This window comes from Panulirus ornatus, chromosome 66, assembly GCF_036320965.1.
Source record: "Panulirus ornatus isolate Po-2019 chromosome 66, ASM3632096v1, whole genome shotgun sequence".
Taxonomy (NCBI): Eukaryota; Metazoa; Arthropoda; class Malacostraca; order Decapoda; family Palinuridae; genus Panulirus; species Panulirus ornatus.
In genome coordinates, this window is record NC_092289.1 from 2,621,653 (window position 1) to 2,644,649 (window position 22,997).

Below are 22,997 nucleotides of genomic sequence, written 5' to 3' on the forward strand. Positions count from 1 at the left end.
CGCTGACACGGGAAACAGTGATCAAATATGATGAATAAATAGAGAATTTTTTTTTTTTTTTTCACTGTCTCCCGCGTTTGCGAGGTAGCGCAAGGAAACAGACGAAAGAAATGGCCCAACCCACCCCCATACACATGCCTTGATTCAATCCACTGATAGCACATCAACCCCGGTATACCACATCGCTCCAATTCACTCTATTCTTTGCCCTCCTTTCACCCTCCTGCATGTTCAGGCCCCGATCACACAAAATCTTTTTCACTCCATCTTTCCACCTCCAATTTGGTCTCCCTCTTCTCCTCGTTCCCTCCACCTCCGACACATATATCCTCTTGGTCAATCTTTCCTCACTCATTCTCTCCATGTGACCAAACCATTTCAAAACACCCTCTTCTGCTCTCTCAACCACTCTCTTTTTATTTCCACACATCTCTCTTACCCTTACGTTACTTACTCGATCAAACCACCTCACACCACACATTGTCCTCAAACATCTCATTTCCAGCACATCCATCCTCCTGCGCACAACTCTATCCATAGTCCACGCCTCGCAACCATACAACATTGTTGGAACCACTATTCCTTCAAACATACCCATTTTTGCTTTCCGAGATAATGTTCTCGACTTCCACACATTCTTCAAGGCTCCCAGAATTTTCGCCCCCTCCCCCACCCTATGATCCACTTCCGCTTCCATGGTTCCATCCGCTGCCAGATCCACTCCCAGATATCTAAAACACTTCACTTCCTCCAGTTTTTCTCCATTCAAACTCACCTCCCAATTGAATTGACCCTCAACCCTATTGTACCTAATAACCTTGCTTTTATTCACATTTACTCTTAACTTTCTTCTTTCACACACTTTACCAAACTCAGTCACCAGCTTCTGCAGTTTCTCACATGAATCAGCCACCAGCGCTGTATCATCAGCGAACAACAACTGACTCACTTCCCAAGCTCTCTCATCCCCAACAGACTTCATACTTGCCCCTCTTTCCAAAACTCTTGCATTCACCTCCCTAACAATCCCATCCATAAACAAATTAAACAAACATGGAGACATCACACACCCCTGCCGCAAACCTACATTCACTGAGAACCAATCACTTTCCTCTCTTCCTACACGTACACATGCCTTACATCCTCGATAAAAACTTTTCACTGCTTCTAACAACTTGCCTCCCACACCATATATTCTATTTATTTATTTGTTTATTTTGCTTTGCCGCTGTCTCCCGCGTTAGCGAGGTAGCGTAAGGAAACAGACTAAAGAATGGCCCAACCCACCCACATACACATGTAATACATACATGTCCACACACGCAAATATGCATACCTATACATCTCAACGTATACATATATATACACACACAGACATATTCATATATATACATGTACATAATTCATACTGTCTGCCCTTATTCATTCCCAATCGCCACCTCACCACACATGAAATAACCCCCTCCCCCCTCATGTGTGCGAGGTAGCGCTAAGAAAGGACAACAAAGGCCACATTCGTTCACACTCAGTCTCTAGCTGTCATGTAATAATGCACCGAAACCACAGCTCCCTTTCCACATCCAGGCCCCACAGAACTTTCCATGGTTTACCCCAGATGCTTCACATGCCCTGGTTCAATCCATTGACAGCACATCAACCCTGGTATACCACATCGTTCCAATTCACTCTATTCCTTGCATACCTTTCACCCTCCTGCATGTTTAGGCCCCAATCACTCAAAATCTTTTTCACTCCATCTTTCCACCTCCAATTTGGTCTCCCACTTCTCCTCGTTCCCTCCACCTCTGACACATATATCCTCTTTGTCAATCTTTCCTCACTCATTCTATCCATGTGACCAAACCATTTCAAAACACCCTCCTCTGCTATCTCAACCGCACTCTTTTTATTACCACACATCTCTCTTACCCTATCATTACTTACTCGATCAAACCATCTCACACCACATATTGTCCTCAAACATCTCATTTCCAGCACATCCACCCTCCTCTGCACAACTCTATCCATAGCCCATGCCTCACAACCATATAACATTGTTGGAACCACTATTCCTTCAAACATACCCATTTTTGCTTTCCGAGATAATGTTCTCGACTTCCACACATTCTTCAATGCTCCCAGAATTTTCTTCCCCTCCCCCACCCTATGATTCACTTCTGCTTCCATGGTTCCATCCACTGCCAAATCCACTCCCAGATATCTAAAACACTTCACTTCCTCCAGTTTTTCTCCATTCAAACTTTACCTCCCAATTAACTTGACCCTCAACCCTACTGTACCTAATAACCTTTCTCTTATTCACATTTACTCTCAGCTTTCACACACTTTACCAAACTCAGTCACCAGCTTCTGCAGTTTCTCACAAGAATCAGCCACCAGCGCTGTATCGTCATTGAACAACAACTGACACTTCCCAAGCTCTCTCATCCACAACAGACTGCATACTTGCCCCTTTTTCCAAAACTCTTGCATTCACCTCCCTAACAACCCCATTCATAAACAAATTAAACAACCAAGAAGACATCACACACCCCTGCCGCAAACCTACATTCACTGAGAACCAATCACTTTCCTCTCTGCCTACTCATACACATGCCTTATATTGGATTTAGCAGCAGATGGAACCATGGAAGCGGAAGTAAGTCACAGGGTGGGAGATGGGGCAAAGGTACTGGGAGTGTTGAAGAATGTGTGGAAGGCGAGAACGTTATCTCGGAGAGCAAAAATAGGTATGTTTGAATGAATAGTGGTTCCAACAATTTTATATGGTTGCGAGGCATGGGCTGTAGATAGGGTTGTGTGGATGTGTTGGAAATGAAATTTTGAGGACAATATGTGACGTGAGGTGGTTTGATCGAGTAAGTAATAAAAGGGTAAGAGAGATGTTTGGTAAGAAAAAGAGTTTGGTTGAGAAAGCAGAAGAGGATGTATTGAAATGGTTTGGCCACATGGAGAGAATGAGTGAGGAAAGATTGACAAAGAGGATATGTGTGTCAGAGGTGGAGGGAACGAGGAGAAGTGGGAGACCAAATTGTAGGTGGAAGGATGGAGTGAAAAGGATTTTGAGCGATCGGGGCCAGAACATACAGGAGGGTGTCAGTGGATTGAATCAGGGCATATGAAGTGTCTGAGGTAAACCATGGAAAGTTTTGTGGGGCCTGGATGTGAAAAGGGAGCTGTGGTTTCAGTGCATTACACATTACAGTTAGAGACTGAGTGTGAACGAATGTGGCCTTTGTTGTCTTTTCCTGGCGCTACCTCATGCACGCACAGAGGGAGGGGGGTGCCTTTTCATGTGTTGGGGTGGGTGGCAATGGGAATGGATGGGGGCAGCAAGTATGAGTGTGTACATGTGTTTATATGTATGTATACGTTGAAATGTATAGGTATGTATATGTGCGTTTATGTATATACATGTGTATGTGGGTGGGTTGGGTTCATCTGTTTCCTTGCAGTGCCTTGCAAACGTGGGAGACAGCAAATAAGTATGCTAATAATCCAGCTATATGTTTTACATAAATTTTCTCATTTTTTTTTTACAGTGATGACCAGTACATGGTGTTAGACTATTGCCCAAGGAACATGGTACAAGTCTTAGAGCTAGATGCTGCAGACAAGTTCCCTGGCCGCATCTTGGATGGCCACAAGAACCTCCTTATCATGACCATGTTGCAGAACCATGAGAACAAGACCGTTGAGATGGTATGTTTAATTCACAAGTGGAAATTATATTTCCTAAAATGTTTTTTATTTCATAATTTTTCATACTATGTGGCAGTGAACTTTAGAGCCATTATATTTTCATAGAATTTTTGATTGTTGGATGTGAAAAACTTTTTAATGAAACTTAAATTGTGAAAATATTTAGATTGGAGTTGTAAGGTGGTGCAGGGAAAGAGGAAGACCAGAGATGAAATAGAAGAGGATAAAAGTGCATCAAGATGATAGGGATATATATATGTGCAGATGCCATGGATTTGTTCAAAGGCAGAGATACATGAGGAGATTCAACATCGAGTTGCATTACTGCAAAGTATAAAACAGTACGTTATAGATATTTGCATCACTATGCCCCAGACTGATGTGGGTATAAATGAGAGTGGATTATGATATGAGTTATTAGAGCTAATGCGTCATTCCAGAAGAAGAATGATGAAGAGAAGTGAGTGTTTTGGAAAGAGCTGAGTGAGTGTCAGCAATTTTGATGCAAGATATCAGTTATTAGTGAAGAATGGGTGATTTGAGTGTAAAAGTAGGTAATGTTGCAGGTGTAAGTATAATTTGGGTCATGCGGTATTCCGTGATGTGAAGGGAAATGAACAGCTTGTGGGGTTGTGTGCTGAAAAAGTACAGGTAATTGTGAATACCTGGTTTGAAAAGAGGGACACTTAAGTATACATGATGTAGAAACGGGAGTAAGTGGGCATTATTGGATAATGTACTTATTGATAGGCATGCAAACATGAGACTCTTGGGTGTAAAGGTGCTGAGAGTGGCAGCTGGTGGGACGTTTGATTATTACCTGGTTAAGCCAAGGACAAAGATTTGCAGAGGCTTTGGAAAAGAGGAAATGATATGGTTGAAAAGTTGGTGAAAGTAACTGAGGTTGGAAGAAAGCTTGTGTGAAGAGATACAAGAAGAGATTGAGTGAAGAATGGCAAAAGGTGAGAGCAAATGAACTTCAGGAAGTGGGTGAGGAAAGTGAAGTATTAAGGGAAACTGTGCTGGTATATGCATGTAGATGGGAAGTGGGTGAACAAGATAGGGTTTTGAGTGGTGGGATGATTAAGTTGCTTGTGAAAGAGAAAAGAGAGATGTATGGAAATCACTTACTTGGAAGGAAGGCAGATGATTGGGAGATGTACAAGAGGAAGCAGCAGGAGGTCAAAAGGAAGGAGCAGGGACTGAAAAAGAGAGCATAAGAGAGTTGGGGTGAGCAAGTATCAGCTAACTTCAAGGAGTTTAAAAACTTATGGAAATAGGTTAATAGCATGAGAAAAAACAATAACAAATGGGAACATCGCCAAAGAGGGTGAAGTGGTAACAGTCAGAATAGAGGTGAAGAGGAGGTGAAATGAGTACTCTGATGGAGTGTTGACTGTGTTTGATTGTAGGTTAGTTGATGGGTGTTTGGGTCAGAGAGGTATGTATAGTGAATCACAGAAAGTGTATTGGTGCAAAGAGAGGAGCTGGTGAAAGCCGTATGTATGATGAAATGTGGCATAGTGACTGGGGTGGATGGTATTGCAGTTGAATTTTTTTATGAAAGGGAGTGACTATGCTGTTGATTAGTTAGTAGGATTTTCAGTGCATGGATCCATGGTGAAATGCATTAGGATTGACAGAATGCTTATATAGTGCTATTGTATAAAGGCAAGGGAGACAAAAGTGAATGGTTGAATTAAGAAGTATAAGTTTATTTGGTGCACTTGTAAAGTTGTATTGGATGATGGTGATTGAAAGGGTGATGGTATGCACAGAGCATAAGAATGGGGTGGAATAATGTGGTTTCAGGATTGGTGGAAGATGTGTGGATGAGTTGCCTTCTTTGAAGAGTATATATGAAAAATACCTAAGGAAAGAAAGGCATTTTTATGTAGCATTTATGGATGCTTTGTGGAAGGTTATTGCAAATACATGCTGTGGGAAGAAAGCTATCTGAATCAATTGAGTTTTTATCAAGATAGTAAGTCGAGTGTGTATAGATAATGAGAAGTGTGAATGGTTTTGGATGGAGATGGGTCTCTGGCAGGGGTAGTGTGATGGCACCATGGCTGCTGAAACTCTGGTCTTTATGGATGGGATAGTGAGGGAAGTGAATGGGAGGGTTTTAGGAGAGGGATAAGAGTAGTAGTTGGTAGGTAGCCAACAACCTGGGAGGTATATTACCAGGATCAGGAGGGATAGTGACAGCTATGCAGTGAGCCAGCACTTCAGTGATTGTAAAGTTGTGCTCTTTTAATCCATGTAACTCTTTTCTTTCTGCCTAACCCATACATGGACTGCTGGCACTCCGTAACACACAACACTCAACAACACTTAACACACACAGTTCATTCTCTGTAACTCTAGATTTTCCTGCAGTAAGCACTATGCACTTGCCCTGCCTTTGGCAAAATTTTAGGAGCAACGGACAGTCAGAGGTGGTAGCAACATTTAGGCTGGAGCAGTAGATAGTAGTAGTTGATAGGAACATTCGGCAGGAGCATTAAACAGAAGTCTGTAGGAGCCTGTACAAAAGTGTGCTAGAGTTGCCCTCTACCAGTAGCCTGTAAAGGAGGAGGCACTAAAGGTTAAAAAGCAGCACTGAAGTTCACTAGTTATGAGGACTCTGTTGCTGTGCCCACCCTTTTGAGGGAGTTCCAGAGGGAACAGGCATCAGAAATATAGGTAGCTAGATAGACTCTTGTCTTTAATGACAGGTTGGTATGGAAGTCTTGAAAAGGCTTAAGAAGGTATTACTTACAGGTCTCAGTGTCCTGTGTGCATCTGTTTTCAGATGATTTCTTTTCTTTCAAAATCCCTCGTCATGAGAAGTTTACCATCCTTTAGTCATGCTTCCTGCATCTCATTAAATGTATTTTCATTTCTCTAAATATTTTAAGTTAGTTAATGTGTATATTTCTGTGCCCCCACAATAACTGGTTGTTAATGAATATTTCTTTTTAGGTTGTGTCATGTCCCATGGAATCAGACAGAACGCGATGGGTTGAAGCTGTGACTCCTCGGAGCTCTGATAACCCTGATGAGCGGATATATGAGGAGTGGGACTGCCCACAGGTATGTGAGTGAAAGTTTGGAGTATCTAAATGAAAATTTCAAGTATTTATTATTTATTTAATATACTTAGTCGCTGTCTTCTGTGTTAGCGAGGTAAAGCAAGGAAACATGAAATAATGGCCCAACCCACCCACATACACATGTATATACATAAACGCCCACACACACACACACACACACACAGACACATACATACATCTACATACACAGTCATATACATATATACACAAAGGGGATAAAAGTGAGTGCTCAAATTACAGAGGTATAAGTTTGTTGAGTATTCCTGGGAAATTATATAGGAGGGTATTGATTAAGAGGGTGAAGGCATGTACAGAGCATCAGATTAGGGAAGAGCAGTGTGGTTTCAGAAGTGATGGAGGATGTGTGGATCAGGTGTATGCTTTGAAGGATGTATCTGAGAAATACTTAAAAAAGCAAATGGATTTGTATGTGGCATTTATGGATCTGGAGAAGGCATATGATAGAGTTAATAGAGGTGCTCTGTGGACGGTATTAAGAATATATGGTGTGGGAGGCAAGTTGTTAGAAGCAGTGAAAAGTTTTTATCGAGGATGTAAGGCATGTGTATGTGTAGGAAGAGAGGAAAGTGATTGGTTCTCAGTGAATGTTGGTTTGTGGCAGGTGTGTGTGATGTCTCCATGGTTGTTTAATTTGTTTATGGATGGGGTTGTTAGGGAGGTGAATGCAAGAGTTTTGGAAAGAGGGGCAAGTATGCAGTCTGTTGTGGATGAGAGAGCTTGGAAAGTGAGTCAGTAGTTGTTCGCTGATGATACAGCGCTGGTGGCTGATTCATGTGAGAAACTGCAGAAGCTGGTGACTGAGTTTGGTAAAGCGTGTGAAAGAAGAACGCTGAGAGTAAATGTGAATAAGAGCAAGGTTATTAGGTACAGTAGGGTTGAGGGTCAAGTCAATTGGGAGGTAAGTTTGAATGGAGAAAAACTGGAGGAAGTGAAGTGTTTTAGACATCTGGGAGTGGATTCGGCAGCGGATGGAACCATGGAAGCAGAAGTGAATCATAGAGTGGGGGAGAGGGCGAAAGTTCTTGGAGTGTTGAAGAATGTGTTGAAGTCGAGAACATTATTTCGGAAAGCAAAAATGGGTATGTTTGAAGGAATAGTGGTTCCAACAATGATATATGGTTGCGAGGCGTGGGCTATAGATAGAGTTGTGTGGAGGAGGGTGGATGTGCTGGAAATGAGATGTTTGAGGACAATGTGTGGTGTGAGGTGCTTTGATCGAGTAAGTAATAATAGGGTAAGAGAGATGTGTGGTAATAAAAAGAGTGTGATTGAGAGAGCAGGAGAGGGTGTTTTGAAATGGTTTGGTCACATGGAAAGAATGAGTGAGGAAAGATTGACCAAGAGGATATATGTGTCAGAGGTGGAGGGAATGAGGAGAAGTGGGAGACCAAATTGGAGGTGGAAAGATGGAGTGAAAAAGATTTTGACTGATCGGGGCCTGAACATGCAGGAGGGTGAAAGGCGTGCACAACTCTATCTATAGCCCATGCCTCACAACCATATATCATTGTTGGAACCACTATTCCTTCAAACATACCCATTTTTGCTTTCCAAGATAACGTTCTCAACTTCCACACATTCTTCAAGGCTCCCAGAACTTTTGCCCCCTCCCCCACCCTATGATTCACTTCCGCTTCCATGGTTTCATCTGCTGCCAAATCCACTCCCAGATATCTAAAGCACTTCACTTCCTCCAGTTTTTCTCCATTCAAACTTACCTCCCAATTGACTTGTCCCTCAGCCCTACTGTACCTAATGTATTACCTTGCTCTTATTCACATTTACTCTCAGCTTCCACACACTTTACCAAACTCAGTCACCAGCTTCTGCAGTTTCTCACTCGAATCAGCCACCAGTGCTGTATCATCAGCGAACAGCAACTGACTCGCTTCCTTAGCTCTCTCATTCACAACAGTCTTATTCCCTTATAATTGTTACGTACATCTTTAGCACCTTTTCCTATGAATATAGGAACAATAATAGCTTTCACCCAGTCCTCAGGCACAGCCTTTTGCTCCCATGCTAAATTGCATGTGCATCCATTCTGTCTCACTTTTTCCTCCTTACTTCAGCATTTCAGCCATAATCCCATCTACTTCTGGTGCCTTTTCTACATTCAGCCTCATTTATCACCTTTTTAACCTCCCTTCATGCTATTGGCTCTTCCAACTTGTATCCTCTTCCCTATGTCCTCCATGCTCGTGCATGTAACAGCTACTGCCTCACCTTCTCCCACAGTCATCAGTTCTTTAGAATACTCTTTCCAACATTTTTTCACTTTCTCATATTAGCATTTCCATACTTACATCCACCACTTTCCTTTTTCACCTCCTTCAAGTACAATTTTTTATTTTCTGTAAAGTTTTCTCTCAACTTTCCTCCAAAATCTTCATTTACTCTTTGTTTTCTTCTTAGCTTCTTAACATTCTGCTTACACAACTTTTATTCTTCCCTCCTTCTTTTGATGAATTTCCTCTGATAAATTACTTTTGAGCAATATACCTTTTGCCTTTTTCTTTTCTTCCAAAGAATTTCAAATCTCATCTGGCCACCTTGCATTTCCCATCTTATTCCTGTACCTCATGACCTTGTATCCAACTACTAATTCTGCAGCCTTTCTCTAAACATTTTAAACAACTCATTCACGTATGACTGCATCCCTACATTTATTGCACTTCACCTAAACTTTTGGAGACCCTCCTTTCATACTTTTTTTTCTTTCTGATTATCTCACCTGCCAACTCTTTTACTCAACCCATTCTTCTATACACCGTACCTCTGCTTCTCCCTGATCCTCACCCCCACAAGAACTGCAAAATAGTCAGAATCTTTAAAAGAATTCTTTCACAACTCAAGCACCTATCAAGGCCTTTCTCACCCCTTTGACCCACTGTCACATAGTCAGTTAAACACTTGCTCTTTTCCATTGTTTCTCATCCATGTGCACCTATGGATCATCTGTGCTGAAAAGAGGTGTGTACAAGGAATAAACCCTTCTCAGTAGACATCCACAAGATAGTTTCCATTCTCATTCACTCCAGGCACTCCCCATTTGCCAACTATCTCACCAATTTCATCACATCCCACCTTCACATGTATATTACCCATTGCAACCACCTTTCTCTTTTTCAAAACCATTTATCTAATTCAAATTTCACCAGAAACTTCATTTCATCCTTACCTTGCACAGTCTTCATATTCACAGGTGCATATACACATACCCATGCATACTTCGCTTTTCCAATCTTTCCTTTCACCCATCAATGAAATGATAGAGTAGCATGCAACAGTAGAAGGAAGTACCTTAACAGTATTAAGAACACTTTGTGTTGGCATGGTCCAGTGCTATGTGAGAAGGCACAAGGGGTGTGGTTTCATACTACTTTATTTCATGCATAGGCATAGTGTTGGCAGTGAATACTAGATCACATGCACTGCTGTGACCTTTTGTAGTATATACATAAACACATATACACATTCATATACATTTCTTTTTATTCATGGGGAAATGAAACACAATAAGTTCGCAAGTGCACTTCCGTGCAATAATCCCATCATCAGAGGAGATACAAGAAAGAAATATAACAGTCAGTTGATATACAACGAAGAGACATAGCTAGGACACCATTTGGTGAACAAGTGACTACCCGAATGGAGGTCAGGTGTGTTCAAATCTGACAGCATGCATATCATAGAATATATTATGTAATGAATTTTATGATTCACATATCCATAGCATTTCACTTTTTTCACTGTCTTACTTATCCTTTCAGTATTTAGTCAGACTGCTAATGTACCCCTTTTTTTTCACACTTTGTGGTTATTAATTACTGTTTGAATTGCAGGTACAGGCAGTTCACCCATATGTGGGCAAGCAACCAGATGAACTCTCTCTGGAAGTGTCTGATGTTGTGAATGTCCTGAAGAAAATGGCTGATGGTAGGAGAAAATTTTTTTTTGCATGATTAGTTGTATTTCTTCCAGATATTTCATGTGAAATACTGTAGTCTAACTAATCCAGATACAGTTTTAAATAACCTTAATCTTTGCATGTATAACATTATAATTTTGTATGCTGATTTGCCACTTCTTGAGGCTTATTAAAATTAGTTTGAATGCATTATGAAAAGTAGAATGAATTTCTTAAGTATTAAAAATTTCTTTTGAGCTTGAATACTTCTTATTTCATCACTGTATGACACTTTCTCTTTTATCTTGTTTATAAGCCTTTATCTACCCCTATGAAAAGCACAAACAAAGAAAAGAGAGAAAGACATCTTTAACAGCTCTTCATTTGCTTAAAAAATAAATGGAAATGATAGTAGAATATACTTTGGTTTCATTTCTCATTCATCAAGTAATGATATTACATTCCAGCCACTGACATGAAATTAGCTAATGACATGAAATAAGATGTCTGAATAGTAAATGTGGCCCCCACAAAACTGGGTTTCCCTGCCCTTTGCCAATGGTGCTGCTTAACCCTTTAGCTGCATGCCTAAACCTCAGTCAAGGCAGTCTTTTGTTCCCATTAGGTGCATGTCTCAACTCTCTTAAGTGTAATTCAAACAATGCACCCCTTTGCAAGAATGCTGCCAAGTTTCTTGCTGTATTTTTACAAGTTTATAGCTATATATGGTTGTGAGGCATGGGCAATAGATAAGGTTGTGCGGAGGAGGGTGGATGTGTTGGAAGTGAGATGTTTGAGGACAAGATGTGGTGTGAGGTGGTTTGATCGAGTAAGTAATGAAAGGGTGAGAGAGATGTGAGGTAATAAAAAGAGTGTGGTTTAGAGAGCATAGGAGGGTGTATTGAAATGATTTGGTCATATGGAGAGAATGAGAGAGGAAAGATTGACAGAGGATATATACGTGTCACAGGTGGAGGGAACGTGAAGTGGAGGTGGGAGGATGGAGTGAAAAAGATTTTGAGCAATCGGGGCCTGAACATACAGGAGGGTGAGAGGCATGCAAGGAATAGAGTGAATTGGAACGATGTGGTATACTGGGGTCGACGTGCTGTCAGTGGATTGAACCAGGGCACGTGAAGTGCCTGGGGTAAACCATGGAAAGTTTTGTGGGGCCTGGATGTGGAAAGGGAGCTGTGGTTTCGGTGCATTACACATGACAGCTGGAGACTGAGTGTGAACAAATGTGGCCTTTTTTTGTATTTTCCTAGCACTACCTCACACACACGCAGGGGGAGAGTGGGTGCCATTTCATGTGTGGCAGGGAAATGGATGAAGGCAGCATGTATGAATATGTACATGTGTATTTATGTATATGTTGAAATGTATAGGTATGTATATGTGCATGTGTGGGCGTTTATGTATGTACATGTGTATGTGGGTGGGCTGGGCCATTCTTTTGTCTGTTTCCTTGCACTATCTTGCTAATGCGGGAGACAGCGACACAGTATAATAGGTCTTTCTTTTTTCTTTCATACTATTCGCCATTTCCTGCATTAGCGAGGTAGTGTTAAGAACAGAGGACTGGGCCTTTGAGGGAATATCCTCACCTGGCCCCCTTCTCTGTTCCCTCTTTTGGAAAATTAAAAAAAAACAAGAGGGGAGGATTTCCAGCTCCCTGCTCCTTTCCCTTTTAGTCGCCTTCTACAACCCATAGGGAATACGTGGGAAGTATTCTTTCTCCCCTATCCCCAGGGATAAGTATAATAGATAATGTATATAATAAATATAGCTATGTGATATGCAATGTTTCATGAAAATATCATCAGTGATGCTGTATAATTATGTTTTGTCATATTTCTTTACTATTTTATGAAGAGTTAATGTGAAGTCTCGCCATTTTTTTTTATTTTTTTTTATTATTTTTTTTTTTTTTTGGAAAAGTGATATTTTTCACAATCATGTGTATTTTTCCAGAATTATAGCATCATGTATAAACTTTATGGTCTTGTAATAGAGTAGTATAAAAGTGAAAATAACAATTTCTGTTATTTATGGAAAAAACATTACTGCCTGTGGCACAGAAATATGCAATGAAGGTGATAAACTGGGGCCCCATTTTGATAGAATTAGTAACCATAAAGTATACATGCATGAATATACTCTGCCACTCCCATATAAATGGTAATGATAATGATAGATGGATAATTACAGGAAATAAGTAAATTGATTACATTTTCTTCAATTGTTTGTATAACACAAATTTTACATATGAAGTTATTGTCATTGTGGAAGACATTTGAAAAATACCCATGAATTAGTGTTCTAGACGTTGTGTGTGTGTATATATAAATATACATTTTTATTTTATTTTACTTTGTCGCTGGCTCCCACCTTAGCGAGATAGCGCAAGGAAACAGACGAAATAATGGCCTAACCCACCAACATACACATGTATATACATACACGCCCACACACGCACATATACATACCTATACATCTCGCCGTATACATATATATATATATATAGGGTGGCAGATATAGGGTGTTTTGGTCGAGGTGGTGTGCAAAGTGAGAGGGTTAGGGAAAATGATTTGGTAAACAGAGAAGAGGTAGTAAAAGCTTTGCGGAAGATGAAAGCCGGCAAGGCAGCAGGTTTGGATGGTATTGCAGTGGAATTTATTAAAAAAGGGGGTGACTGTATTATTGACTGGTTGGTAAGGTTATTTAATGTATGTATGACTCATGGTGAGGTGCCTGAGGATTGGCGGAATGCGTGCATAGTGCCATTGTACAAAGGCAAAGGGGATAAGAGTGAGTGCTCAAATTACAGAGGTATAAGTTTGTTGAGTATTCCTGCTAAATTATATGGGAGGGTATTGATTGAGAGGGTGAAGGCATGTACAGAGCATCAGATTGGGGAAGAGCAGTGTGTTTTCAGAAGTGGTAGAGGATGTGTGGATCAGGTGTTTGCTTTGAAGAATGTATGTGAGAAATACTTAGAAAAGCAAATGGATTTGTATATAGCATTTATGGATCTGGAGAAGGCATATGATAGAGTTGATAGAGATGCTCTGTGGAAGGTATTAAGAATATATGGTGTGGGAGGCAAGTTGTTAGAAGCAGTGAAAAGTTTTTATCGAGGATGTAAGGCATGTGTACGTGTAGGAAGAGAGGAAAGTGATTGGTTCTCAGTGAATGTAGGTTTGCGGCAGGGGTGTGTGATGTCTCCATGGTTGTTTAATTTGTTTATGGATGGGGTTGTTAGGGAGGTAAATGCAAGAGTTTTGGAAAGAGGGGCAAGTATGAAGTCTGTTGGGGATGAGAGAGCTTGGGAAGTGAGTCAGTTGTTGTTCGCTGATGATACAGCGCTGGTGGCTGATTCATGTGAGAAACTGCAGAAGCTGGTGACTGAGTTTGGTAAAGTGTGTGGAAGAAGAAAGTTAAGAGTAAATGTGAATAAGAGCAAGGTTATTAGGTACAGTAGGGTTGAGGGTCAAGTCAATTGGGAGGTGAGTTTGAATGGAGAGAAACTGGAGGAAGTGAAGTGTTTTAGATATCTGGGAGTGGATCTGGCAGCGGATGGAACCATGGAAGCGGAAGTGGATCATAGGGTGGGGGAGGGGGCGAAAATTCTGGGGGCCTTGAAGAATGTGTGGAAGTCGAGAACATTATCTCGGAAAGCAAAAATGGGTATGTTTGAAGGAATAGTGGTTCCAACAATGTTGTATGGTTGCGAGGCGTGGGCTATGGATAGAGTTGTGCGCAGGAGGATGGATGTGCTGGAAATGAGATGTTTGAGGACAATGTGTGGTGTGAGGTGGTTTGATCGAGTGAGTAACGTAAGGGTAAGAGAGATGTGTGGAAATAAAAAGAGCGTGGTTGAGAGAGCAGAAGAGGGTGTTTTGAAGTGGTTTGGGCACATGGAGAGAATGAGTGAGGAAAGATTGACCAAAAGGATATATGTGTCGGAGGTGGAGGGAACGAGGAGAAGAGGGAGACCAAATTGGAGGTGGAAAGATGAAGTGAAAAAGATTTTGTGTGATCGGGGCCTGAACATGCAGGAGGGTGAAAGGAGGGCAAGGAATAGAGTGAATTGGAGCGATGTGGTATACCGGGGTTGACGTGCTGTCAGTGGATTGAATCAAGGCATGTGAAGCGTCTGGGGTAAACCATGGAAAGCTGTGTAGGTATGTATATTTGCGTGTGTGGACGTATGTATATACATGTGTATGGGGGGGGGGGTTGGGCCATTTCTTTCGTCTGTTTCCTTGCGCTACCTCGCAAACGCGGGAGACAGCGACAAAGTATAATAAAAAAAAAAAAATAAATATATATATATATATATATATATATATATATATATATATATATATATATGCTCTTTGGAAGGTATTAAGAATATATGGTGTAGGAGGCAAGTTGTTAGAGCAGCGAAAAGTTTTTATCGAGGATGTAAGGCCATGTGTACGTGTAGGAAGAGAGGAAAGTGATTGGTTCTCAGTGAATGTAGGTTTGCGGCAGGGGTGTGTGATGTCTCCATGGTTGTTTAATTTGTTTATGGATGGGGGGGTTGTTAGGGAGGTGAATGCAAGAGTTTTGGGAAGAGGGGCAAGTATGAAGTCTGTTGTGGATAAGAGAGCTTGGAAAGTGAGTCAGTTGTTGTTCGCTGATGATACAGCGCTGGTGGCTGATTCATGTGAGAAACTGCAGAAGCTGGTGACTGAGTTTGGTAAAGTGTGTGAAAGAAGAAAGTTAAGAGTAAATGTGAATAAAAGCAAGGTTATTAGGTACAGTAGGGTTGAGGGTCAAGTCAGTTGGGAGGTAAGTTTGAATGGAGAAAAACTGGAGGAAGTAAAGTGTTTTAGATATCTGGGAGTGGATCTGGCAGCGGATGGAACCATGGAAGCGGAAGTGGATCATAGGGTGGGGGAGGGGGCGAAAATTCTGGGGGCCTTGAAGAATGTGTGGAAGTCGAGAACATTATCTCGGAAAGCAAAAATGGGTATGTTTGAAGGAATAGTGGTTCCAACAATGTTGTATGGTTGCGAGGCATGGGCTACGGATAGAGTTGTGCGCAGGAGGATGGATGTGCTGGAAATGAGATGTTTGAGGACAATGTGTGGTGTGAGGTGGTTTGATCGAGTAAGTAACGTAAGGGTAAGAGAGATGTGTGGAAATAAAAAGAGCGTGGTTGAGAGAGCAGAAGAGGGTGTTTTGAAATTGTTTGGGCACATGGAGAGAATGAGTGAGGAAAGATTGACCAAGAGGATATATGTGTCGGAGGTGGAGGGAACGAGGAGAAGTGGGAGACCAAATTGGAAGTGGAAAGATGGAGTGAAAAAGATTTTGTGTGATTGGGGCCTGAACATGCAGGAGGGTGAAAGGAGGGCAAGGAATAGAGTGAATTGGATCGATGTGGTATACCGGGGTTGACGTGCTGTCAGTGGATTGAATCAGGGCATGTGAAGCATCTGGGGTAAACCATGGAAAGCTGTGTAGGTATGTATATTTGTGTGTGTGTGGACGTATGTATATACATGTGTATGAGGGTGGGTTGGGCCATTTATCTCGTCTGTTTCCTTGCGCTACCTCGCAAACACGTGAGACAGCGACAAAGCAAAAAAAAAATATATATATATATATATATATATATATATATATATATATATACACACACACAGACATATACATATATACACATGTACATAATTCATAATGTCTGCCCTTATTCATTCCCGTTGCCACCCCGCCACACATGAAATAACTACCCCCTCCCCCCACATGTGCGCTACCTTGCGCACATGTGGGGGGAAAAGACAACAAAGGCCACATTCGTTCACACTCAGTCTCTAGCTGTCATGTATAATGCACCAAAACCACAGCTCCCTTTCCACATCCGGGCCCCACAGAACTTTCCATGGTTTACCCCAACGCTTCACATGCCCCGGTATACTACATCGTTCCAATTCACTCTGTTCCTTGCACGCCTTTCACCCTCCTGCATGTTCAGGCCCCAGTCACTCAAAATCTTTTTCACTCCATCTTTCCACCTCCAGTTTGGTCACCCACTTCTCGTTCCCTCCACCTCTGACACATATATCCTCTTGGTCAATCTTTCCTCACTCATTCTCTCCATGTGACCAAACCATTTCAAAACATCCTTTTCTGCTCTCTCAACCACACTCTTTGGACACATCTCTCTTACCCTTTCATTACTTACTCGATCAAAGCACCTCACCACGTATTGTCCTCAAACATCTCATTTCCAGCACATCCACCCTCCTCCGCACAACTTTGTCTATAGCCCACGCCTCGCAACCATATATCATTGTTGGAACCACTATTCCTTCAAACATACCCATTTTTGCTTTTAAGATAACGTTCTCGACTTCCACACATTCTTCAACGCTCCCAGAACTTTCGCCCCCTCCCCCACCCTTTGATTCACTTCTGCTTCCATGGTTCCATCTGCTGCCAGGTCCACTCCCAGATATCTAAAACACTTCACTTTCTCCAGTTTTTCTTCATTCAAACTTACCTCTCAATTGACTTGTCCCTCAACCCTGTACCTAATAACCTTGGTCTTATTCACATTTACTCTCAGCTTTCTTCTTTCACACACTTCACCAAAGTCAGTCACCAGCTTCTGCAGTTTCTTACCCAAATCAGCCACCAGCACTGTATCATCAGCAAACAAAAACTGACTCACTTCCCAAGCTCTCTCATCCACTACAGACTGCATACTTCCCCTCTTTCCAAAGCTCTTGCATTCACTCCCTAACAACCCCATCCATAATTAAACAACCGTGGAGACATCACGCACCCCTGCTGCAAACCATCATTCACTGAGAACCAATCACTTTCCTCTCTTCCTACATGTACACATGCCTTACATCCTCAATAAAAACTTTTCACTGCTTTTAACAACTTGCCTCCCACACCATATATTCTTAATACCTTCCACAGAGCATCTCTATCAACTGTCTCATATGCCTTCTCCAGATCCATAAATGCTACATACAAATCCTTTGCTTTTCTAAGTATTTCTCACATACATTCTTCAAAGCAAACACCTGATCCACACATCCTCTACCACTTCTGAAACCACACTGCTCTTCCCCAGTCTGATGCTCTGTACGTGCCTTCACCCTCTCTATCAATACCCTCCCATATAATTTCCCAGGAATACTTAACAAACTTATACCTCTGTAATATATATATATATTTTTTAATTTTTTTTTCTTCATACATATTCGCCTTATCCCGTGTTAGCGAGGTGGTGTTAAGAACTGAGGAGCGAGCCTTAGAGGGTATATTTCTTTTGGAAAATTATAAATGGGAGGAGAGGATTTCCAGCCCCCCGCTTTCTCACCTTTTAGTCACCTTCTACGAAATGCAGAGAATATGTGGGAAGTATTCTTTCTCCCCTATCCCCAGTTGTAGAAGGCGACTAAAAGTGGAGGGAGTGGGGCCCTGGAAATCCTCCCCTCTCATTTTATATTTTCAAAAAGAAGGAACAGAGAAGGGGCCTTGTGAAGATATTCCATCAAAGGTTCAGTCCTCTGTTCAGAGTGGACCAATAATGATAATTAGAAAATGTTTTAATACATTGTTACTCCATTGACTTTTTTGTATAGTCACAAAGCTGCATGGTATATTCATCATGTAGCGTGTAAAAAGTTTTAGTTTGCCATTTTAATTATAGTGCATGAATATGTTTGCAGTATGCTTAAGTGCAAAGTGGTGTGCAGATTGGCTTACTGCATGACTTCATTGCAGCTTTGAAAATGTTAAGGAATAAAAATGTAATGCCCCTTTGTTACATATGTTGCAGTTGTATAGACAGTATACTGATCAAGTTGATTTCCATTTTAGTTCAAGGTTTTTACATGCACCCGGCATTAGGTAGCTGTCACCTGGAAACACTGGAGGTCTAGCAGTCACGAGTGCCTTCTGAAGCTGTTGAAGAGGCAAGACTGAGTTAGTTACTCGGTAATCATTGTGTTGGCACTGGTAGTGGTCTTGCAGATTTGCAAATTCTTGAAATAGCCTTCATTCACTGTCCCAATGCAATTTTTTTCACTTGTGCATAACACTCCTATTCATGTTTTCATATTGCTAATTTAGTATTTGGCAATCTCCATAGTTGTATCAGAAATTTATAAAAGTAAAAATTTTTATATGGCTAACAATGGCTCCCGCAGTTGCTCTGTTACCTGTCAGTATCTTCACTGTTTTCTGTTTACCTCATTATAAACTAAATGAGACATCTCTCAGAGAAAGTAAGTAAAAAGATTGGTGAATGAGAAAATTCTCTATGCAGATATGATAAAACTTATCCTGCTTTGATGTATGCTTTGGTCACTATTGCAGATCCTCCATTGAAAAAATTACAGTAGTATTTTACTTTTACAGTTGAAAATGCAGTACAAGTGCATGCATCATCTGTTTGGCAGAACTCAGAGTAACATTTGATCCAGAAACCAAGACATTTCAAATAAGAAACAGACTGATAGACAAATTGGGGATAGTATAGCACAGAAATTATTCAATAGTTTGCATATTAGGTGTGCTTATAACACATTTCACATCTTTCCAAGTTCAGCAGTTTGTGCAATATTAGGCAGTGCTTCAATTTCACTTTAACTGCCCTCATTTTATGGTGGTCAAGGTTAGTTCCTTGTCCTGACTTTCTAATCCTCCCCTTCCTTCTTCAGCCTGTTAGCCATTATTTAGCTTAATGGAAGCCATATTCCGTAAAATTCCTGTTGCCCCCCCCCCCCCCCCCCCCCCCCCCCAATACACACATTAACCTCTCCATTGAGCTGCAGAGCCCCCCTCCCCCCACTACCCCCCCTTTTTTTTCACAAATCTAATAGCATTCTTTGTAAAACTGCTAGTAGAGGACAGTTGGTTTTCAAGAAATATTAAGTGTAGCAATTGGGTGGAATATGTGCAGGTGATGGAAAATATTTTGAGTACATTTTAGTAAACACATTCAGGATTAAGCCCCAGGAATTCTTTTATTGGGGATGTTGCAGTTAAGGTTGTGATGTCAGTTACAAGGTGAATAAGTTTGGAGATGTAAAGAAAGTCATGGGTGGAAAGATATACGGTATATTACCGATTCTACCCACCTGGGTATTAGAAGGGTAAGTGATGGCTTGTTTGTGAGCCAGCACTTCAGTGGTTTTCAAGTTGCATTTTCTTTCTGCCTTACCAACAGGTGGATTGCTGGCAATCTGTCCACACACATACACTTTCTCCTTGTCACACACATTTAACTCAATCAACTTATTCTCCATAACTCTAGATTTTCTTACAGTGAGTGCTATGCTAGCCCCGCCCTTTGGCAAAATGGTAGAAGCAAAAGATAGAAGTTGGAAGGAACAGTGACCAGAAGCATTCGGTAAAAGTAATAGGTCAGAACATTAGGTAGAAGAAGTAGGTTGGAATATTAGGTATATGTATTAGATTTGTAGTCACTGGAACAGTATGTAGGATCTTCTAGAAACACTGCACTAGAGTTGCCCTTTGCCAGTGGCCTTTTAGGAATGAGGCACTAAAGGCTAAGAAGTGACACTAGAGGGCACCAGTTATGGAGTCTTTTTCTGTGACCACCCCCTTGAGGCAGTTCCCAAGGGGAACAGACATCAGATATAGATGGATAGATTTAGCACTGTTGCTGTCAGCTTTGGAGGTATTCAAGTAAAACTCTGGTTTATTGGGACAATGGTTAAAGATAAAGAATGACAGGATCATTGAATTACTGAGGAACGAGTTTCCTAAGCATAGTTGGCAAGGTGTATAGGAGTGTGAATGACACAAATAAGATTGGAAAAAAAGTGCCAAAGAGTGGCTTTTAAGTTATTGGAGTTCCTTTTGGACTGTTTCATTCAGGAACATCGTAGGTAACACAAACATTATGAGAATCATGGAGAAAGAGACTTGAAGTTACCACAGTTGGTGCATAAGATGGTCTTTGTTGTTGCAAGATCAGAGGAAGAGTTGGATAGAATGCCAGGCCCAGTTTCATGTGTATGGAAATATGCTAAAAATGAATAAAACTAAATTGCTTAATATGGAAAGGGATTAGATATCATACTGTAATATCAGTTTGTATGGTGAATAAGTTGTGGATGTTTGAGTATGTAGAAGGAAAGTTTAGTGAGAATGTTAATTGTAAAATTTAAGCACAGAATGAGTGGGAAGTTTGTTCGAAGAAGTACTTGTCCCAACACATATGAATGTGAAACCTAAGTGTGTATTGGTCAAGTTAGGGAATAGGGGAGAAAGAATACTTCCCACATATTCCCTGGGTGTTGTAGAAGGCGACTAAAAGGGAAGGGAGCGGGGGGCTGGAAATCCTCCCCTCTCATTTTTTTTAATTTTCCAAAAGAAGGAACAGAGAAGGGTGCCAGGTGAGGATATTCTCTCAAAGGCCCAGTCCTCTGTTCTTAACGCTGCCTCGCTAATGCGGGAAATGGCGAATAGTATGAAAGAAAGAAAATAAAAGGTTAAAACTAAGAGCAGAAGAATTGACTTACGAGTAGAATGAAAAATAATGTAAATGAATATGAATTTCATACGAAAATGAAAAAATAAAGAGTATTGGGAGAAATTTTAGTCAAAGATGTCAGTATACAAAGACTGATGAACTTTTAAAAGCAAAATATATAGTTAGTTTTAAGTTTTTAGAAGTTAGATACAAGGGATCATTACTAATGGCTGGAGCATCATTAGGTAGACATAGTCAGTAGGTAGGAGCCTCTGCAAGCACTGCCCTAGAGTTACCCTCTGACACTGGCCTGTTAAGGTGAGGAATTAAAGGCTAAGAAGCATAAATGGAGTTCACTGGTCATGGAGACTATTGCAGTGGCCACCATGAGGTAGTTCTAAGGTGGGAATAGGCATCAGAGATATAGATCTATCTATGTCTCTCATGCTTATCCCCATCAGGAACTCCCTCAAGGGGGTGGTCACAGCAATAGTCTCCATAACTAGTGAACTCCAGCACCCATCTTATCCTTTAGTGTCTCACCATTAACAGGCCACTGGCAGAGGGTAACTAGTGCGGTGTTCCTACTAACAACTACAACCTAATGCTCCTGTCTAAATGTTTCTACTGACAACTTCCATCTGTTGCTCCTAACATTTTGCCAGAAGGCAGGGCTAGCACATAGTGCTCACCACAGGAAAATTGAGTTACAAAGAATGAGCTGTTTATGTTAGGTGTTGTCAAGTGTTTTACTAGGATAGGTTATGTATTTGAATAGATGTAGATAGATATGTTATTTCATGTAGTTTCAAGTTTTTGATAGCTTATTCTTGTTAAAAGGCACTGAATAGCCAGCAGGGTATAGAACTTTACAAATTTTACAGAATATTCCTAAAGTAGAAGGAAGGAGTATTTTCTGTGAAATTTCTTTTTCGATCAAAATCATGGTATGACCAGTTGCTTGCCACCTTTAGAAACATGTCTGCATGGGGGTAATTGTACAGAATTGCATGCATTATTTGTAAACTGTTGTAAACTAGCATGTATAATTTATATCAAGGTAAAATTCTTTTTTATTTTTCATGTGTGCTTTTGCATTATCTTGCTTAGAGTAGGTAAGTTTTATAATTTTTGCTTTGATGGTGATAGTATGCATAACATCACAGTAATTTGAACACTAATTTGAACAGAGCTCACTTTAATGTTTCTTTTGAAGTAGAAACATGATTAAATATAAACAGAAAGTCCTTCAATATAAATTTACTCTCATTTGTAGTAAGATTGGTTGCCTTCATTGACAGTGAAGACGCAGGCATGGTGGTGATGTCCTTTCTCCCATTTGTAATTCTTTTCATTGGTCAAATTCATATCCAATTTCAGGTGTTTCAATTCGAGAAAGGTTGCAAGCACTGCCATTCAAGAAACATTTTTTCTGTCCTTGTACATCAACTTCAGTCATTGTTCTTTGCAGCTTTTTAAAGGAAGCCAAAATGGTTAATTCTATATTGTTTTATTTCCAGATATCTTTTTCAAGCTGAATAACTTGAAGTTCCAGTGCATTTTACAAATTCCACCGAATCAGTCAACATTGTATCATAGTGATGTTACACAACCACACCACTCCTACATTAGTTTTAGAATTACCCACTCATATCACCATTTCTGTATAAATGTGCAGTATTCATTTGTACAAGTCTTGCTACCATTAAGAAAATTTCCATGAACAGCAGATATCCAAACTTTCCAA

The 22,997-nt window shown here is 40.7% G+C and overlaps 1 protein-coding gene across 4 annotated transcripts in view; it reads left to right on the top strand.

Moving 5' to 3' along the window:
* The window catches only part of Exn (Ephexin), a 297,401-nt gene that overhangs the window by 270,978 nt on the left and 3,426 nt on the right, over positions 1 to 22,997 (top strand). For all 4 annotated transcript variants that reach the window (XM_071658652.1, XM_071658653.1, XM_071658651.1 and 1 more), the window contains 3 exons: positions 3,564 to 3,723; positions 6,691 to 6,801; positions 10,688 to 10,781. In XM_071658652.1, the coding sequence (XP_071514753.1) occupies positions 3,564 to 3,723; positions 6,691 to 6,801; positions 10,688 to 10,781 (365 nt within the window). The remainder of the gene's footprint in view (positions 1 to 3,563; positions 3,724 to 6,690; positions 6,802 to 10,687; positions 10,782 to 22,997) is intronic.